This window comes from Ochotona princeps, chromosome 22, assembly GCF_030435755.1.
Source record: "Ochotona princeps isolate mOchPri1 chromosome 22, mOchPri1.hap1, whole genome shotgun sequence".
Taxonomy (NCBI): domain Eukaryota; kingdom Metazoa; phylum Chordata; class Mammalia; order Lagomorpha; family Ochotonidae; genus Ochotona; species Ochotona princeps.
Window position 1 is genome coordinate 8,057,678 of NC_080853.1, and position 16,468 is coordinate 8,074,145.

The 16,468-nt window shown below is 46.4% G+C and overlaps 1 protein-coding gene across 1 annotated transcript in view; it reads left to right on the forward strand.

The window, feature by feature from the left end:
* Positions 1-16,468, forward strand: part of ZNFX1 (zinc finger NFX1-type containing 1) — a 28,279-nt gene that overhangs the window by 2,014 nt on the left and 9,797 nt on the right. Inside the window, exons 2-7 of the mRNA XM_058679756.1 lie at positions 290-396; positions 3,589-5,406; positions 10,471-10,602; positions 11,834-11,982; positions 12,541-12,690; positions 14,351-14,465. Coding sequence (XP_058535739.1) covers positions 315-396; positions 3,589-5,406; positions 10,471-10,602; positions 11,834-11,982; positions 12,541-12,690; positions 14,351-14,465 — 2,446 coding nt within the window. The 5' untranslated portion in view covers positions 290-314. The remainder of the gene's footprint in view (positions 1-289; positions 397-3,588; positions 5,407-10,470; positions 10,603-11,833; positions 11,983-12,540; positions 12,691-14,350; positions 14,466-16,468) is intronic.

The window sequence follows — 16,468 nt, forward strand, 5'->3', positions numbered from 1 at the left end:
CTCTCTGGCCCTCCTCTTCTCTGTATGTCTGACTTTGCAATAAAATAAGTCTTTTATTAAAAAAGAAAAGAAGGGGGAATTTGATTACTTGATGTCGCCCACATTGTGAATTTCATATTTTCTGTCACATTTGGGCATTCACAACATGGAGGACTTGCCGTTGTGCTTTGAATCTGCTAGTCACTCTTAGTTACTATGGCATCAAAGTGTAGCGACAGAAAGGTGTTTGGTACTGTTTGGTGGTGTGTCTCCAGAGCAGTGCTAACTCTCGACCTGTGCCATTTCCCAGATGACTGAACGTGAGAGGAACTTGGATGAATCTAAGTGGCTTAGACATGGAGAACCGAAGGCCTCGCCCAGAGGCCAGGCCCAGGAATCCCCATACCAACCAAAGAGGTAAGCATGCTCTCCTAGTCCATAAGAAAGAAATTCTGGAAGCCAAAGAAAGAAATCAGGTTCCCTATGAATGAGCAGGCTCGCCTAAAATGACCTGTACTCTCAAGTGGAGTACAACTTATTCCTTAGCTACCACACAAATTACTCTGAAAATCAGACAGCCCTGCTCTTTGCCAGAGAAAGCTCATGAATGATTGCAGTTCACTTCAGCAGAACAGCGATCAGGGGTCAGAAATAGAAGTAACTTGTCTAAGGCAGCACGCTCCAACCGAAACGTAAGTCGGAACCATGATTTTTAATTTTCTAGTAGCATCATGTAGAAAAGTAAAAAATGGAATTTTATTTTTCACATTTAATATTAATTAAATAAGTTTAATTTAGTGTCTTTTTTAACCCAGTATATCCAAATACTATCATTTTATCCTAACTAATGAATATAGTTCATTATCATAATGCTTTAGTAATTTTAATAGTAATTTTATTTTCTCAGTACTCCAGCGTTCCAATTCTGAAATGTTACCAGTATAAAAAATTTTAGTGATATATTTTGGTGCTAAGTCTTCAAACTCCCATGTGAAGTTCACATGTCTTAATTTGGACTAGTCACATTTTGAATGCTTAATAACCACCTGTGGCCAGTGGCTTAGTATCGAATATCGCAGGTCTAGTCCTGGTCAGCAAAGCAAAGTTAATTCAACGAAGAACTTGGTCGGTTTGGCCAAAATTTTCTAAACCAAATGACCAAATGGATTCCTGCTTTCCCCTAAGTTTGCAATATGTTATCTGAGCTTCAGTTGTGGAACAAAAGAGGAAGAGCGATGAGATTTATTTAATGGGCTGCATGAACGTTGAAAGAAGGGAGAATTATGCAATTTTCTGTTCTCCTAAGATGAATGAAATTACAATAGTAAAAGAACAACTTTGATATTTTGGGAATTTGAAAAGTAAACATGAGCATAATGATTACTCAAATTTTAGAGTTCAATTATATGGCACTTAAATTTTGCCCAATACCCCTTTATGTGATCAAATCAAGATTTTCTCTACAGAGTACAAAACAGAAAAATGTACATAAATGGATTTAGCATCTGATGTCTGGAAATGATCATTTAAAAAATCATATGCGGGGGGCTCGGCAGCGTGGCCTAGTGGCTAAGGTCCTCGCCTTGATCCCATATGGCCGCTGGTTCTAATCCCGGCAGCTCCACTTCCTTTCTATCTCTCCTCCTCTCAGTATATCTGACTTTGTAATGAAAATAAAATAAATCTTTAAAAAAAAAAATCATATGCGGGGGCCCAGCGGTGTGGCCTAGTGGCTAAAAGTCCTCACCTTGAACACACCAGGATCCCTTATGGGCACCGGTTCTAATCCCAGCAGCTCCACTTCCCATCTAGCTCCCTGATTGTGGCCTGGGAAAGCAGTTGAGGACAGCCCAGTGCTTTGGGATCCTGCACCCATGTGGGAGACCCGGAAGAGCTCCTAGCTCCTGGCTTCGGATTGGCTCAGCTCCAGCCGCAGCGGTCACTTGGGGAGTGAACAGAAGATCTTCCTCTCCGTCTCTCCTCCTCTCTGTATATCCATCTTTCAATAAAAATAAATAAATCTTGGGAAAAAAATGATATGCATTTACACTTTTCAGAACGTTGTTATTGGGTCACTATATACAGTCTCTCTTTGTTTTTCAACTGTCAGTGTTACTCTGCTATGTTGGGTTAGCTCCAGAATCTGTTTCACAGGAAAGGAAAGTGAAAGAATTGGGCTCTGGGTATGTTAGATAAGGTTGCTTATGAAGTATATAGCAGATCAAAGATCCCAAGTTTGGCCTTTTGAACCAGGTGTGTTCCCTGCATCCAGCTTCCTGTGCAAGATTTCCCAATCAATAAGTACTGGGCCAATGTGCTCAGGCTTCAGAAAGCAGAATTTAGTTTTGATTATCAGTTTCCTGAATCTAAATTTGAGTTTCAGTTTTGTTTCCACCAAAAAAAAAAAAAAGCTTGGTTTTCAGTTTCCTTTACAATCTACAGCTCAAAACGTCTTGGCAAAGAAAGCTGTATCTTCCTCTTTCCTACTCAAACTGCATTTGCTTACGTTAGGCTAAGTCCAGGTGGCATTTTCTTCATGGTTCTATTCTGCTTGCCTGTAAAGAATTTTTACTAGAAAGAACCAATGGTTCTAACGGTGAATAGAATTCCTTGCTTCCAGCAATCACTAACACTGACTGAGTTTTTCTTTCTTTCTTTCTTTCTTTCTTTCTTTCTTTCTTTCTTTCTTTCTTTCTTTTTTTTTTTTTAAGATTTATTTATTTGTATTGGAAAGGCAGATTAACAGAGAGAAGGAGAAACAGAGAGAAAACTCTTCCTTCTGCTAGTTCACTCCCCAAGTGGCTGCAACGGCCAGAGCTGAGCTGATCCAAATCCAGGAGCCAGGAGTTTCCTCCAGGTCTCCCATGCAGGTGCAGGGTCCCAAGGCTTTGGGCTGTCCTCTACTGCATTCCCAGGCCACAGGCAGGGAGCTGGAAGGGAAGTGGAGCAGCCGGGATATGAACAGGCGCCTGAATGGAATCCCCCCCAGTGCATGCAAGGCAAAGACTTTAGCCACTAGACTACCACACTGGGCCCTGAGTTTTTCATGTGTTAGATACTATATCAAGCATTTTATAAACATTTAATCTTTACAACGCATAGTAATTGGGAGATACGATAGAACTTGTACAGGGAGAAAGTAATCAAGCCAGGATTTGTAGAAGGTCTCTTTGGCCCTGCAGCTCTTAACCTACCTGTTTGGAGTCAGCAGCAGGCCGAAGCAGTGAGCCTGTCTGTTTGGCTCCTCTGAGACCTAATATCGGACTCCTAAGGATTAAATGTGACAAAACACACATTTACTCTCTTGTGTACCTCTTGTGCTAGGTACACACACATTTTGATTTCTCTTCCCTTTTGGAGGGCGCTGTTTTCATCATCTGTTCAGCAACTATAATCTTTCATTTATTTGTGAATAATGAATTCATTTATTTATGAATAATTTATGAATACTATCCATTTATTTAGTCATTTGTGTCTTTGATAAGAAGCATTTTTCCCTCTTTCAGTAACAAGTGAACTCCTTAATTCTTTTGGAAATCGAGAGCATGTTCATTTTTATTCTATGGGTTTCCTTCCTCCTGATTTGTGTGCCTTTGTTTCTATTCCCAGTCTATTTAGGGCTTGTGGATGGAGAAGTACCACCTAGAGCCAGAAGTCAGGCTAATAACCCGCCAGCCCATGCTGGCAGAGGAGGCGCCAGCCACCCTGGAAGAACCCCTAGAGCCAGCCACCCTCCCACTGCTTATAGGCCAAGGGAAGAGAGATTTGCAGCTATGGGCAGGAACCCACATCAGGAACGGAGAACCCAGGATGGCTACACCAGTGATGGAGGCCAAGACCAAAGACCTGGTCAGGAACATGAGGCCAGGCGAAGGACTGGCCCCCAGGAGGGTAGAAACCGCAGATTGCCGTGGTTAAATGAAAACGTCCAGCAGTGGCGGACCCCACACCAGAAACCTGCAGAACAGCCACAGCAGGTGAAGAAGCTGGGCTACAAGTTCCTGGAAAGTCTCCTTCAGAAAGACCCCTCAGAGGTAGTCATCACACTTGCCACGAGTTCGGGGCTGAAAGAGCTTCTGTCTTACTCTTCCATGAAACCCAACTTCCTTGAACTCATCTGCCAAGTCCTCCGGAAGGCTTGCAGCTCCAAAATGGACCGCCAGAGTATCCTCCACGTGCTGGGCATATTAAAGAACTCCAAGTTCCTCAAAGTTTGCCTGCCCAGTTACGTGGTTGGGATGATCACTGAGCCTACTGCCGATGTTCGGAACCAGTACCCAGAACACCTGAGCAACATCGTCTTCCTCCTTCAAGAGCTCGTGAGCGTCTTCCCTGCCAGCTCCGTGCAGGAGACGTCCATGCTCACGTCCCTCCTGCCAGCTTCTCTCAATGCTCTGAGGGCGTCTGGTGTGGATATAGAAGAGGAGACGGAGAAGAACCTGGAAAAGGTGCAGGCCTTCATGGAACACCTGCAGCAAAAAAGACGAGAGGGCACGCTGAGAGTAGACACCTACTCCCTCCTGCAGCCGGAGGCAGAAGGCCATGGCCAGAGCTACCGAACCATGCCCATCTACCCCACCTATAATGAGGTGCACTTGGATGAGAGGCCCTTCCTTCGCCCCAACATCATTTCTGGAAAATACGACAGCACAGCCGTCTATCTGGATACCCACTTCCGACTCCTGCGAGAAGATTTTGTCAGACCCCTGCGGGAGGGCATTTTAGAGCTTCTCCAAAGCTTTGAAGACCAGGGCCTGAGGAAGAGAAAGTTTGACGACATCCGAATCTACTTCGATACCAGGATCATCACCCCAATGTGTTCGTCTTCAGGCATTGTCTACAGGGTCCAGTTTGATACAAAGCCCCTCAGGTTTGTTCGCTGGCAGAATTCCAAGCGGCTGCTCTATGGGTCACTGGTGTGCATGTCCAAGGACAACTTTGAGACATTCCTTTTTGCCACCGTTGCCAACAGGGAGCTAGAGGACCTGTCCTATGGAATGGTCCAGCTCAGCTTCAATGAGCAGAGCCAGCAGCTGCTGGCCGAGGTCCAGCCCTCAGATTCTTTCCTCATGGTGGAGACAACTGCTTACTTTGAAGCCTACAGGCACGTCCTGGAAGGCCTCCAGGAGGTCCAGGAGGAAGATGTCCCCTTCCAGAAGAATATCGTAGAGTGCGACTCACATGTCAGAGAGCCACGCTACCTGCTAATGGGGGGTAGATACGATTTCTCCTCCTTAATGGGGAACCCATCCACCCCTGGAACGCCTGTGCAGCGTATCGAGGGCTTAAGATATTCCAAAGTTAACGTCTTGGACCCGAGCCAGTGGCCATCCAAGGAAGCCCTGAAGCTGGATGACTCACAGATGGAAGCCCTGCAGTTTGCTCTGACAAGGGAGCTGGCCATCATTCAGGGACCTCCTGGAACAGGTAGGACACAAGGTTTCCGAGGTCCCGCGCTCGGAAAGGACCTCCGCCCTTTGAGTGAGGCTTGATCCTGCATTTCTAGATGAACTGTCTCATCTAGAACGTCGCTCGCCAAGTCGCTACTCAGTGGTTTCCCAGTGGGGACAGTGAGTGTGCAAAGATTAGCAAAGACTGCTAGAGGAGCCAGCGGTGTGGTACAGAGGGTCAAATCCCTGTTGTAAGACCAGCACCCACATCTGAGTGCTGCTCCTGTCCTTGCTGCTCTGTTTCCAGCCCGGCTTGCTGCCATTGCACTGGCAAAGCAGTGAAGGATGACTTGAGTGCTTGGGTTCATCATCACCCACGTGGGATACTTAGTTCCAGGCTCCTGGCTGTGGCCTGGTCTAGCCCCAGCCATTACTGCCATTTGGAGAGTGAACCAACAGATGAAAGGTCTCTTTTTCTCTTTCCCTCTCAGTAACTCTTGCTTTCAAACAGTAAATAAATAAGTCTATTTTAAATAAGATTGATATCGGTCAAACTTAGGGAAGGCTCATGATGCATGTTTCACCACAGAATGTATTCATTTGTTTAATTTTACATTTTTTTAAAAAAGATTTGTTTATTTTATTAGAAAGGCAGCTACACAGAGAGGAGGAGAGACAGAGAGGAAGATCTTCCATCAACTGATTCCCAAGTGACCGCAACGGCCCGAACTGTGCTGATCTGAAGCCAGGAGCCCGGAGCCTCTTCCGGCTCTCCCACATGGGTGTAGGGTCCCAGGGCTTTGGGCTGTCCTCTGCTGCCTTCCCAGGCCACAAGCATGGAGCTGGAAGAGAAATGGGGCCACTGGGATCAGAACCGGCGCTCGTAAGGGATCCTGCTGCATGCAAGGCGAGGACTTTAGCCACTAGGCTACCATGCCGGGCCCACATATTATTTTTATTTAAATAGTTTCAAATATATAATAGCACTATGTACCAAGCCTGATTTTTATTTTTTAAGACTTGCTTATTTGAAAGAGTTACAGAGAGAGGAAGAGTCCGATCTTTTATCTACTGTTTTACTCCCCAAATTGCTGTAGTGGCAGGAGCTGGACTGGAGGAAGACAGGATCTGGGAACTTATCTGCATCTCCCATATGGGTGGCAGGGACCAAGCATTTGGGTGAGCTTCTGCTGCTTTTCCAGACACATCAGCAGGGAACTGGATCAGAAGTGGACCATCTGGGACACAGCCGGGCACTTGTGGGATGCCAACACAGCATCTCAGACAGTGGTTTCACTTCCCCTTTGCCAGGATGACAGCCACTGTTAGCAGCGGGCTGTGTTCCTTTGGAGGGGCCCTTCGTGGGTAACAGTGATGCATCTGTTTGCACACGTACATGTGTGCCTTTGCACACATCCTGTTTCTTAATAACAGATGGGATCATGCTGTTGCTTTGGTGTAAAGGTCTTTGAATCCAGCATGTTACATGTGTTTAGACATGTACCAATGTAAAGACATGTTCATAGTCTTTCCGTTACAGTCATAGTCAGAACTGGACATTGTTTTTATTTACATAGTCTCGAGTGTTAATGTAACACTGTGTTACATGGAGTGCTATAGTAAGTGTCCATATGCCTCTGTGTCTGTAGCTTTGTATGTGTCAGTTTGTACCCCTGCCAGGAGGACATGTCTGTTCCCCGTGGCCTTACAGCCTTTCAGCACGCTATGCCTTAATGCGTCTTAGTTTTTGCTCATTTGAGAGGTAACAATTGGGGGCCTAGTACTAATTTTAATACTAGGTTTTAGCAAATATTTTTTCAAAGTCTCTTCTTCCTCACATTATCCCAGTTAATTCCCTTCCCTAAAGCAGTGTCATTGTTGTCCCGTGTCCTTCCAGAGATGTGGATTACTCAGGAAGCTTAAGGAAAGTGGAACTGGAAGATGAGTGTGTTTTGATGCAAAATACTAGGAGTAGCAGACATGAGGTGCAGCAGTTATGTTGACACCTGCCACTTGAGAAAACCTGTGACCCACGTCACAAATGTCTGAATTGGGGTCTCGGCACCACTTCTATTTGTAGCTCGCTGCTAATGCTCACTCTGCTGCTAATGCTCACTCTGCAAGGCAGCTGATGTTCAAGCACTTGAGTCCCTGCCATCTGTGTGGAAAGCCTGGATGAAGTTGTGGGTTCCTGGCTTTGTCCAGGTCCAGCCCCAGCTGTGTTGTGGGCATTCAAAGAGTGAGCCAGTGGATATAAGATATGTCTCTTTTTCTCTGCCTTTTTTTTTTCCATTTTTTAAATTATATTTTTGACAATCTTTACATAGTCAATTAGGATAAAAAGGTTCAAGGGCTATAGGAAAGTGGGTAAGACTATTATTTCCATATTGTTTCCTTCATGTATCTGAGGTAAAGGGGGATATTGAGGGAGAAGCCCCACCCAGTTTCCCACCCACCCCAGGTCCCGGATGTGGGGCATGCTCCGAGACTCTTGCTCAAGTGGTTTTGATAGTTCACCAGTTATAAATCACTTCCAATCTCCCCACTCCAAGCACGATGAGGTCGTTGAAGAATCCACTGATTGACATAGTCCATCATAGAGTCTCCATTCACCCAGTATTTCGCTGCCAACATGTAGCTGAGGTGGTTGATTGACTTGTTCTGTCTTCTTTCTTTTCATGGTTAGGGTTCTGAGTCCGGCATTTTGATTGGGGAGATCCCAAAAGAAACTTTGTCTGAGGTGTTCCCGGACCAGATTCTTGTATGTACTAGCAAGTTCAGGGCCCGGCACAGTCCATCGCCCCGAACAGCTGGTGGTTGCAATTGCTGGGTTGGTTCTGTTTTCAGCCCCGACTTGCACTGGAACCAATGGGTGTTGCAGTCCAGCCTGTTTCTGCCCAGCACACACTCGGCCCTCACATAAACCAGTGGGAGCTGCAGCCTAGTCGGAGCGACCCACTATAACCCCCACCAGGCCCGCCCCCTACCCTCGTTTGCGAGTATGTGTAGCAGACTAGTCCAGTCTGTCCCACATCCGGTTCGGGTCTTATACATGTCAATGGGTATTAAAGCTTAGTTCCATCTAACCAGTTCAACAATCCAGCCCTCATGGATATTGTAGAGTGCCTTTCTGTCTAGCCACCCCAGCCCCTGTCCTAGTTTTCGTGCCCTCCCGTGGGAGTGGTAACCCAAGAGGGAGGAACCCACTATTCTCTGCCTTTCAGATGAAAACGATATGTGTATTTTAAACATTTAAAAACAAACTTTTGAAATCCACATGGTCTTTTTCATAAGGGCCATTTCTGTGAACTTGCTGATGACTCCCTATGTGCTGGGAATACTTGTGTTTATTTTCCTCAATTTCCTTTAAATCCACTATACTATGAACACTGTTGTGGACTTGTTTTGCTGTCTTGTGAAATATCTTGATGGGGTAGACCAGTTAGGCTGCCAGCTTGCAATGCCTGGGTCAAGCCCTGCCTCTTCCAATCCAGCTTCCTAATAACGAGCCTGGAGGCAGTGGTTGCTGGCTCAAGGACGAGGGTTCCGCCACTGCTGTGACAAACCCATTTAGAATTCCTGTTTCCGACCCGGCACCATGGCCTAGTGGCACATGCCTGGATCCCATATGGGCGCTGGTCCTAATCCCAGCAGCCCCGCTTCCCATCTAGCTCCCTGCTTGCAGCCTGGGAAAGCAGTCGAGGACGGCCCAAGGCTTTGGGACCCTGCACCCGCATGGAGACCTGGAGGAGGATTTGGGCTCTTGGCTTCGGACTGGCGCAGCACCAGACATTGTGGTCACTTGGGGAGTGAATGATCGGACGAAGGACGAAGATCATCCTCTCTGTCTCTCCTCCTCTCTGTATATATCTGCCTTTCCAATAAAAATAAATAAATCTTTAAAAAAAATAGAATTCCTGTCTCCTGACAGTGGCCTATCCCATCCCCCGCTGCTGTTGGCAGCTGGAAAGTGAGCCTGTGAGTGGAAGAGCTCAAGAAGATTCTTTCTCCTCTCTGTCTCTCTCTGTATTTACCTTTCAGATAAAATGAGAACAGCAATTTAAAATTTTAATATTATCTTAGAGATTCTTTTTTTAAAAATTTAATATTATCTTAGAGATTCTTTCATGTGAATATATGAAAAGTATTTTATTTGTGATTGCATAATATTTCCAATATCATAACCTGTCTACTTCCTCACGGAAAGAATAATTGTTGGAAACGGTGGTTCAGTGATTAGTCTTGCTTGTGAGTCAGTCATTTCACCTGCGAACAAATTATATCCCAACTAGATGAACTTGCACACTGGTAGTTGGAGGAGAAGATTGTTCTCTGGCATTGTATATCGCACAAAATGAGATGGAGTACTTTTTCTTTGTTTAACATCTCATGCTTCTGCTCCTGTCTATTGCCTCTTCCGAGTCTTTGCTCATCTTCCACTTGAATTGGCTGTCTTATTGATTTGTTTTAAGATTTATGTATTTATTTTGAAAGAGTTACATAGAAGAGACACAGGGATGAGAGATTGTCCGTCTGTTCATTCGTTCCCAGATGGCCACAGCATCTACCTCTGAAAAAGCAAGATGTAGAACAATTGGAAAGGCTGTTTGTATGCAGGCACTCTGTATTCTCAGAGGAAAAGGGGGGACTCGAAACAGGCATTCATACTTGTAAAGGCTGAGATAGACTCTCTGGGGAAGGCGCATGGAGATGGAAACAGGCTGCTGAAGAGGACCCGGGCAGCTGGAGTGGTTTTTGTTTTTCTGAATCACAGAATTGGAGGCATGTCTCATATCTGCTATTTACTCCCCAAATGGCTGCAATGACTAGACCTAGGCCAGGCCAAAACCAGGAGTTTTTTCCAGGTCTCTCACATGGATGCAGGGACCCAAGCACTGGGACCATCTTCTGCTGCTTTTCCAGAAACATTAGCAGGAGGTTGATTCCAAAGCAGAGCAGCCAGGTGTGGAACCTTCCTTTTGGGATGTCAACACTGCAGGGGGAATTCAGTTAAGAAGAAAGAAAAAAAAGTTTTGCTTTCAGTGATTACTGCATTTAGGAACTGTCTAAAATTTTAAACTCCTTTTTCCTTGTTTTCTAGGCAAAACCTATGTGGGTCTAAAAATTATCCAGGCCCTTCTAACCAATGAGAATGTTTGGCAGATCAGCCACCAGAAGTTCCCCATCTTGGTTGTTTGTTACACTAATCATGCTTTGGACCAGTTTCTGGAAGGTAATGTTCTGTACCAAGACATTTATGGTTGAGCTGTCAGCACCTTCAACAGCGTGTTCTGTTGCCCTTTGAGCAAAATCCACAGTCCTAGAACCCGTGAGGCTGCAGGTGACGTGCCACAGCCTGGCTCTGAAGCTCGGCTCCTGCCACTCTCCTTGGGTTTCTCCAGCTTCTTTGTCCCATCCGGGTCCCCTTACCTGAGATGTGCTTCTTCCCAGTAACTCTTTTTTCATCTTGATTCCAGCCTACCTGGCTGGCTTTGACGCATTCTTCAGGTCTGATCTTAGGTCTTTCTTCTTCAGGTAAACTTTCCTCGTTACCCCCAGACATCACCAAGTCAAGTCGCCTTTTGGCCTGACCCTAGACTGTAACCTCTGTGAGGTTTGGCTCTGTTTCTTTATTGTAGTCACAGATTCTTGCACCTCTCAGACACTCAAAAAAGTAGTAATAGCGTTAACAAATATGAATATCTTTCATTTTGCTAAGAATATTATTTTCCATACTTCCCATACCCCTTTCACCTAGATGAATCTTTGTTCTTACAGAGTCTAGGTTTAAATATTGGGTCTTCAGGAATAGATCCTTACCCAGATAGAGTGAGGTCCCTGCTATCCACTTATGACATTGGGTACCGAGTACTCACACTTTCCAGTACTAGAAGTATCTTCTCTGCTGGAGTGTAAGATGAGAGAACAACTTGGGAACTGAGTCTGACTGCAGTATCTTCAGGACCAGGCACAAGCCTGGGACTTAAAAGCCATCAGGACACTGTAGGGAAGGGCAGGGATCGTTCACCAAGAGCTTGCTTCATGCCAGCCCCCAGCCAGGAACTACATACTCTCATTTCTGCACCAGTAGCCAATGATGAAGGTACTACTGTCTCCAGATTGCAAGGAAACCAAAATTCAAGTAACTTGCAGCAGGTTATACAGCAATGGAGGTACTTTCCCTGTGAGCTTGCTCATTAATGGGTTAAACTCACTGTGAGCAAGTTGGTTTCCCAAGGGTCCAGCTGAGGTAAGATCCCAACACCCATAGTTCTCCCCTAAGAAGGCAGACTGCTCGTCTCAACCTGCACAGCTCTTCTTTGCCTGTACTAGAGGGATTTCATTTTTATTGCATCTTTATGAAGATTTAGACTTCATTCCTAAGTTCAAAGGGGATGTTTACTTGAGAAGTAAACATTTGTGTGCCACCCCCCCCCCAAATAACACCCTGTTCTGCTCCACAGGCATCTACAGATGTCAGGAAACGAGCATCGTGCGCGTGGGTGGAAGGAGCAACAGCGAGGTCCTGAAGCAGTTCACCCTGCGGGAGCTGAGGAACAAGCGGGAGTTCCGCCGCAACCTGCCCATGCACCTGCGCAGGGCCTACATGAGTGTGAGTGTGGACACGGCAGCGGTGGCTCTGCCTGGACGCCCAGGGCCGGTGTGGAGGCCTCTCAGAGCTCTGGTAGACCTGCGTTCCCTTTGTGCAGTGTGACCATTGCCCTCGTGATTGAGGATGAAAGATGTATGAACGGTGCACTGTCCCCCCCCAGTTCCAGTCAGGACCCCAAGGCCACTTTTGCCCAGCTACCCACGCCACTTTTGTTCCCAGCCCGTTGCCAGTCGTTCTGCTCTGCAGTAAGGTGTTGAACCAGATATCTTGAGTTCTTACTAGCGGGAAGAGAACTGCTGCCAGGAGGCTTGGGTGGCTCTGCCCCAGGATCCTTGGCCTGCTGCTCTCTTACTACTTGTTTCCTCTTCTTACTGGTTGGTAAGAATCTTTGAGACATTTTGGTTACTCATTCTTTGTTTTCAGACCCCCATAGTGCCTGGGGTAGTTGGCTTTCTTCTCCCTTCTTGCTCTTCGTGTCTTGGCTTTGTTTTCCCTCGAGGCGAGCACTGACTTGAAGACTGCCATTTCCTCTCATTTCCTCCCCTGTGCTCTTGGCAGATCATGACGCAGATGAAGGAGTCAGAGCAGGAGCTGCACAAGGGAGCGAAGACCTTGGAGTGCACCACGCGCGGGGTGTTGCGGGAGCAGCACCTGGAGAAGTACATCTCTCCCCACCACTGGGAAAGCCTCATGAATGGACCAGGACAGGTAGGCCTGTGCCCAGAGCCCCTGGGGGAGCCTCCTGCGGAGGCAGCAGACCGCAGCTACTGTGTAGGATGCTGCCTTTCAGGATGAGAGGCAGCTGATAATGCTTGGCAGGAACCAGGCTGTGCAGCCAGCTTGCTGGGTTTGAATCCCGGCTTTGCCCATGGCAAGTTCCTTAATCTGTCTGTGCCTGTTTCTTACAAAATGAGAGTAATGATAGCATTAAGTCAAGCCATATGAAGCTGTCAGTATTTTTACATTTTTTGTACATTTTTACCTGCAAAATTGCTGACTTCTTACAGATCAAATTAATTTTTAAAAAGATTTATTTCAATTTAAAGGCAGATTTACAGATGAGAGATTCTTCATCTGCTGGTTCATTCCCCAAATGGCCACAACTGCTGAAGCTGAGCTGCTCCGAAGCCAGGAGCCAGGAGCTTCTTCTGGGTCTCCCATGGGGGCCCAAGGCTTTTGATCATCATCCAGTACCTTCCCAGGCAATAAGCGGGGAACTGGATTGGAAGTGGAGCAGCCAGGACACGATCTGGTGGTGCCCATAAGGGCTGCTTACTATAGGTGGAAGCTTTTGGTTTTGTTCTTTTTTTTTTAATGGTAATTACAGGGCTGACCAGGGTTGGAAGGATCAGGGATCAGGTGGAAGCTTAGTCTACTGAGGTACCAACTGGCCCCAGAACAACTTAAAGGATTATTATTTGAATAAACAAACTGATATTTATAATCCTTTATCTTTAGTAAGTACGCTAAATGTGTTTTTTTAAATGAAATAAGAGAAGATCATAACTGAGGTGGTCTTGCACATGTAGAGTGTGTGGCAGTGGTCACCCTGGGGCTTGTAGCCTGACTGTGTGGGGTTCGTGATCGGCAGCGACCACACAGGGATAATAAGCCTGCTGCAAACACTGCTGTGACAAGTAACGGAGACTGTGAGCGACAGGAGCCCAGTGACAAGGCGAGATAGACTCCTCCAAGGAGTCAGTAGGTGCGTGAGTGAGGGAAGCCGTCCAGCACTGAGACGGGAGGAAGGAGCGAGGATTGGCGTAGCCCGGAAAGGACGCAGCTGCCTCAGCTCCCTCAGGCTTCTGCTGCCCTAGCCCCAGATTCTGGCAAGAGAGCCTGGAAGCTGTGATTTCTAAACCCCAGGCAAATCCTCTTACATGTTCCAATCACTCCAGAGATGCCCATTTGCAACCTTTAAATGCCTTTTTTTTTTTTAAATTTCTATTTTTAAGATTTCAGTGAGGACCAATGTTTTTTATTTATTTATTTTTTAAATTTATTTAAGAGAGAGAGCTGCCATCCACTGATTGACTCACCAAATCCCCACAAAGGTTGAGTCTGGGCCAGAACCAAAACCAGTAGCTGGGAATGCAAAGTGAGCGCAGAGACCCAGCTCCTCAAGCATCACCTGCTGTCTTCTAGGGTCTACTTTGGCAGGAAGCTGACGTTGGGAACTAGAGGCAGGGCTCAAGCCCAGGCTCTCTGATGTGGGATGCAGGTGTCTTCAGCAATATTGTAACTGTTAGGCTGAACAGCAGCTCCACAGCATCTGGATTAGAAGGGGATGACTGAAGTGTTTGAGAAGACCTTGCCTTGGCTCCCGTTGTTAGGCAATCCTCATGACTGGTAATTCTGGCTTCCTCAGGATAACGAATGGACCTACTACCAGCCCTGTAGGCATTCCATGATGCTGGAGTGGCTAGGTCTAGGTGTCGGTTCCTTCACGCAAAATGCTGCTCCAGCTGGACCTGAGAATACAGGTAAGAGATGGTCACACGCTCAGGAAGACCATGGCCAAGACCACAGCAGTGGGATTTTCAAATAATGTCCAGAATTGATACACAGCTTTCAATCCATAATGTTCATAATTTATAAACAGCTTTCAATCCATCAGAGCAAGGCAGATAGCTTACTAAGAAGACAGATGAAAGACTTTTTTTTGTAAGATTCATATATTTATTTTTATTGGAAAGTCAGATATATACAGAGAGGAGAGACAGAGGAAGATTTTCCATCCATTGTTTCATTCCTCAAGTGGCCGCAACGGCTGGAGCTGAGCCATCCAAAGCCAGGAGCCAGAAGCCTCTTCAGGGTCTCCCACGCGGGTGCAGGGTCCCAAGGCTTTGGCCATCCTCAACTGCTTTCCCAGGCCAAAGCAGGGAGCTGGACGGGAAGTGGAGCTGCCAGGATTAGAACCGGCGCCCATATGGGATCCCAGCGCGTTCAAGGCGAGGACTTTAGCCACTAGGCCACGCAGCCGGGCCCACGAGCACGTTTTCTGTCTACTAACCAATAGCATTTCCGATTTTGTGATGTGTACGTTAAGTCTTTCATCTAAGGGGCCCAGTGTGGTAGCCTAGCGGCTAAAGTCCTCGCCTTGCACGTACTGGGATCCCATATGGGTGCCAGTTCTAATCCTGGCAGCTCCACTTCCCATCCAGCTCCCTGCTTTGGCCTGGGAAAGCAGTTGAGGACAGCCCAATGCATTGGGGCCCTGCACCCACGTGGGAGACCTGGAAGAGGTTCCTGGTTCCCAGCATCAGATCGGCACGCACCAGCCCTTTGCTGCTCACTTGGGGAGTGAATCATCAGACGGAAGATCTTCCTCTCTGTCTCTCCTCCTCTCTGTATATCTGACTTTGTAATAAAAATAAATCTTAAAAAAAAAAAAAGAAAACGTGCTCATTAAAAGAGGAAGTAAAACCACAGAGAGACCGTTTATACACCCACTGGGCTGGCCGAAGTTAAGCAGTTTCTACAACCCTTCACTGATGAACACGTGTCATAAGGGAACTCTGTTAGAGCCCTCGCGGTGATGTAAACTGGACAACTACTTTGTAATGACAGACCAACAGAACTCAAATTATCGTCAGTATTTGTGTAGTGAATCAGTCAGTTATCTTCGTAGATAATGATACTGTATAGCTGAAAAGGAATGAATCATAGTATGTCTGGACCTCAACATATGCCGAATGGAAAAGACAGGTTACAGAAAAACACACAGACACACAAGTTATGTGTTATATAGGAACAGATACGTAAACTATGTATGATCAAGTTTTAAATTTTGTGTTTTTAAAGATACATTTATTTATTTGCAAGTTAGAGCAGAGCTAGACTTGGCTGACAAAATCAGAAGCCAGGAGCTTCCATTCAGGTCTCCCGCATGGGTGGTAGGGGCCAAAACACTTGAGCCAACTTCCACTTTTTTTCCTAGGCCATTAGCAGGGAGCTGGAACAGAAGTGGAGAGCTGGGACTCAAATCAGTGCCTGTGTGGGATGCCGGTGTCACAGACCATGGGCTTTACCCACTATGCTTAAGTGCCAACCCCAAGTTCTTTTTTTTTTTTTAAGATTTATTTATTTTTATTGCAAAGTCAGATATACAGAAAGGAAGAGAGACAGAGAGAAAGATCTTCCATCTGATGATTCACTCCCCAAGTGACCGCAACAGCCAGTGCTGTGCTGGTCCAAAGCCAGGAGCCAGGAACTTCCTCCAGGTTTCCCACATGGGTGCAGGGCCCCAATACTCTGGGCCGTCCTCGACTGCTTTCCCAGGCTGCAAGCAGGGAGCTGGATGGGAAGTGGAGCTGCCGGGATTAGAACCGGCACCCATATGGGATCCTGGTGTGTTCAAGGCGAAGACTTTAGCCACTAGGCCACGCAGCCGGACCCCCCAAGTTCTTTTTAAATGAGAAAATGAGTAATGCAAAACTCAGGTTAAAAAGACCCACAAGAGACTTGAAAAGTATGGTAGTTTTCT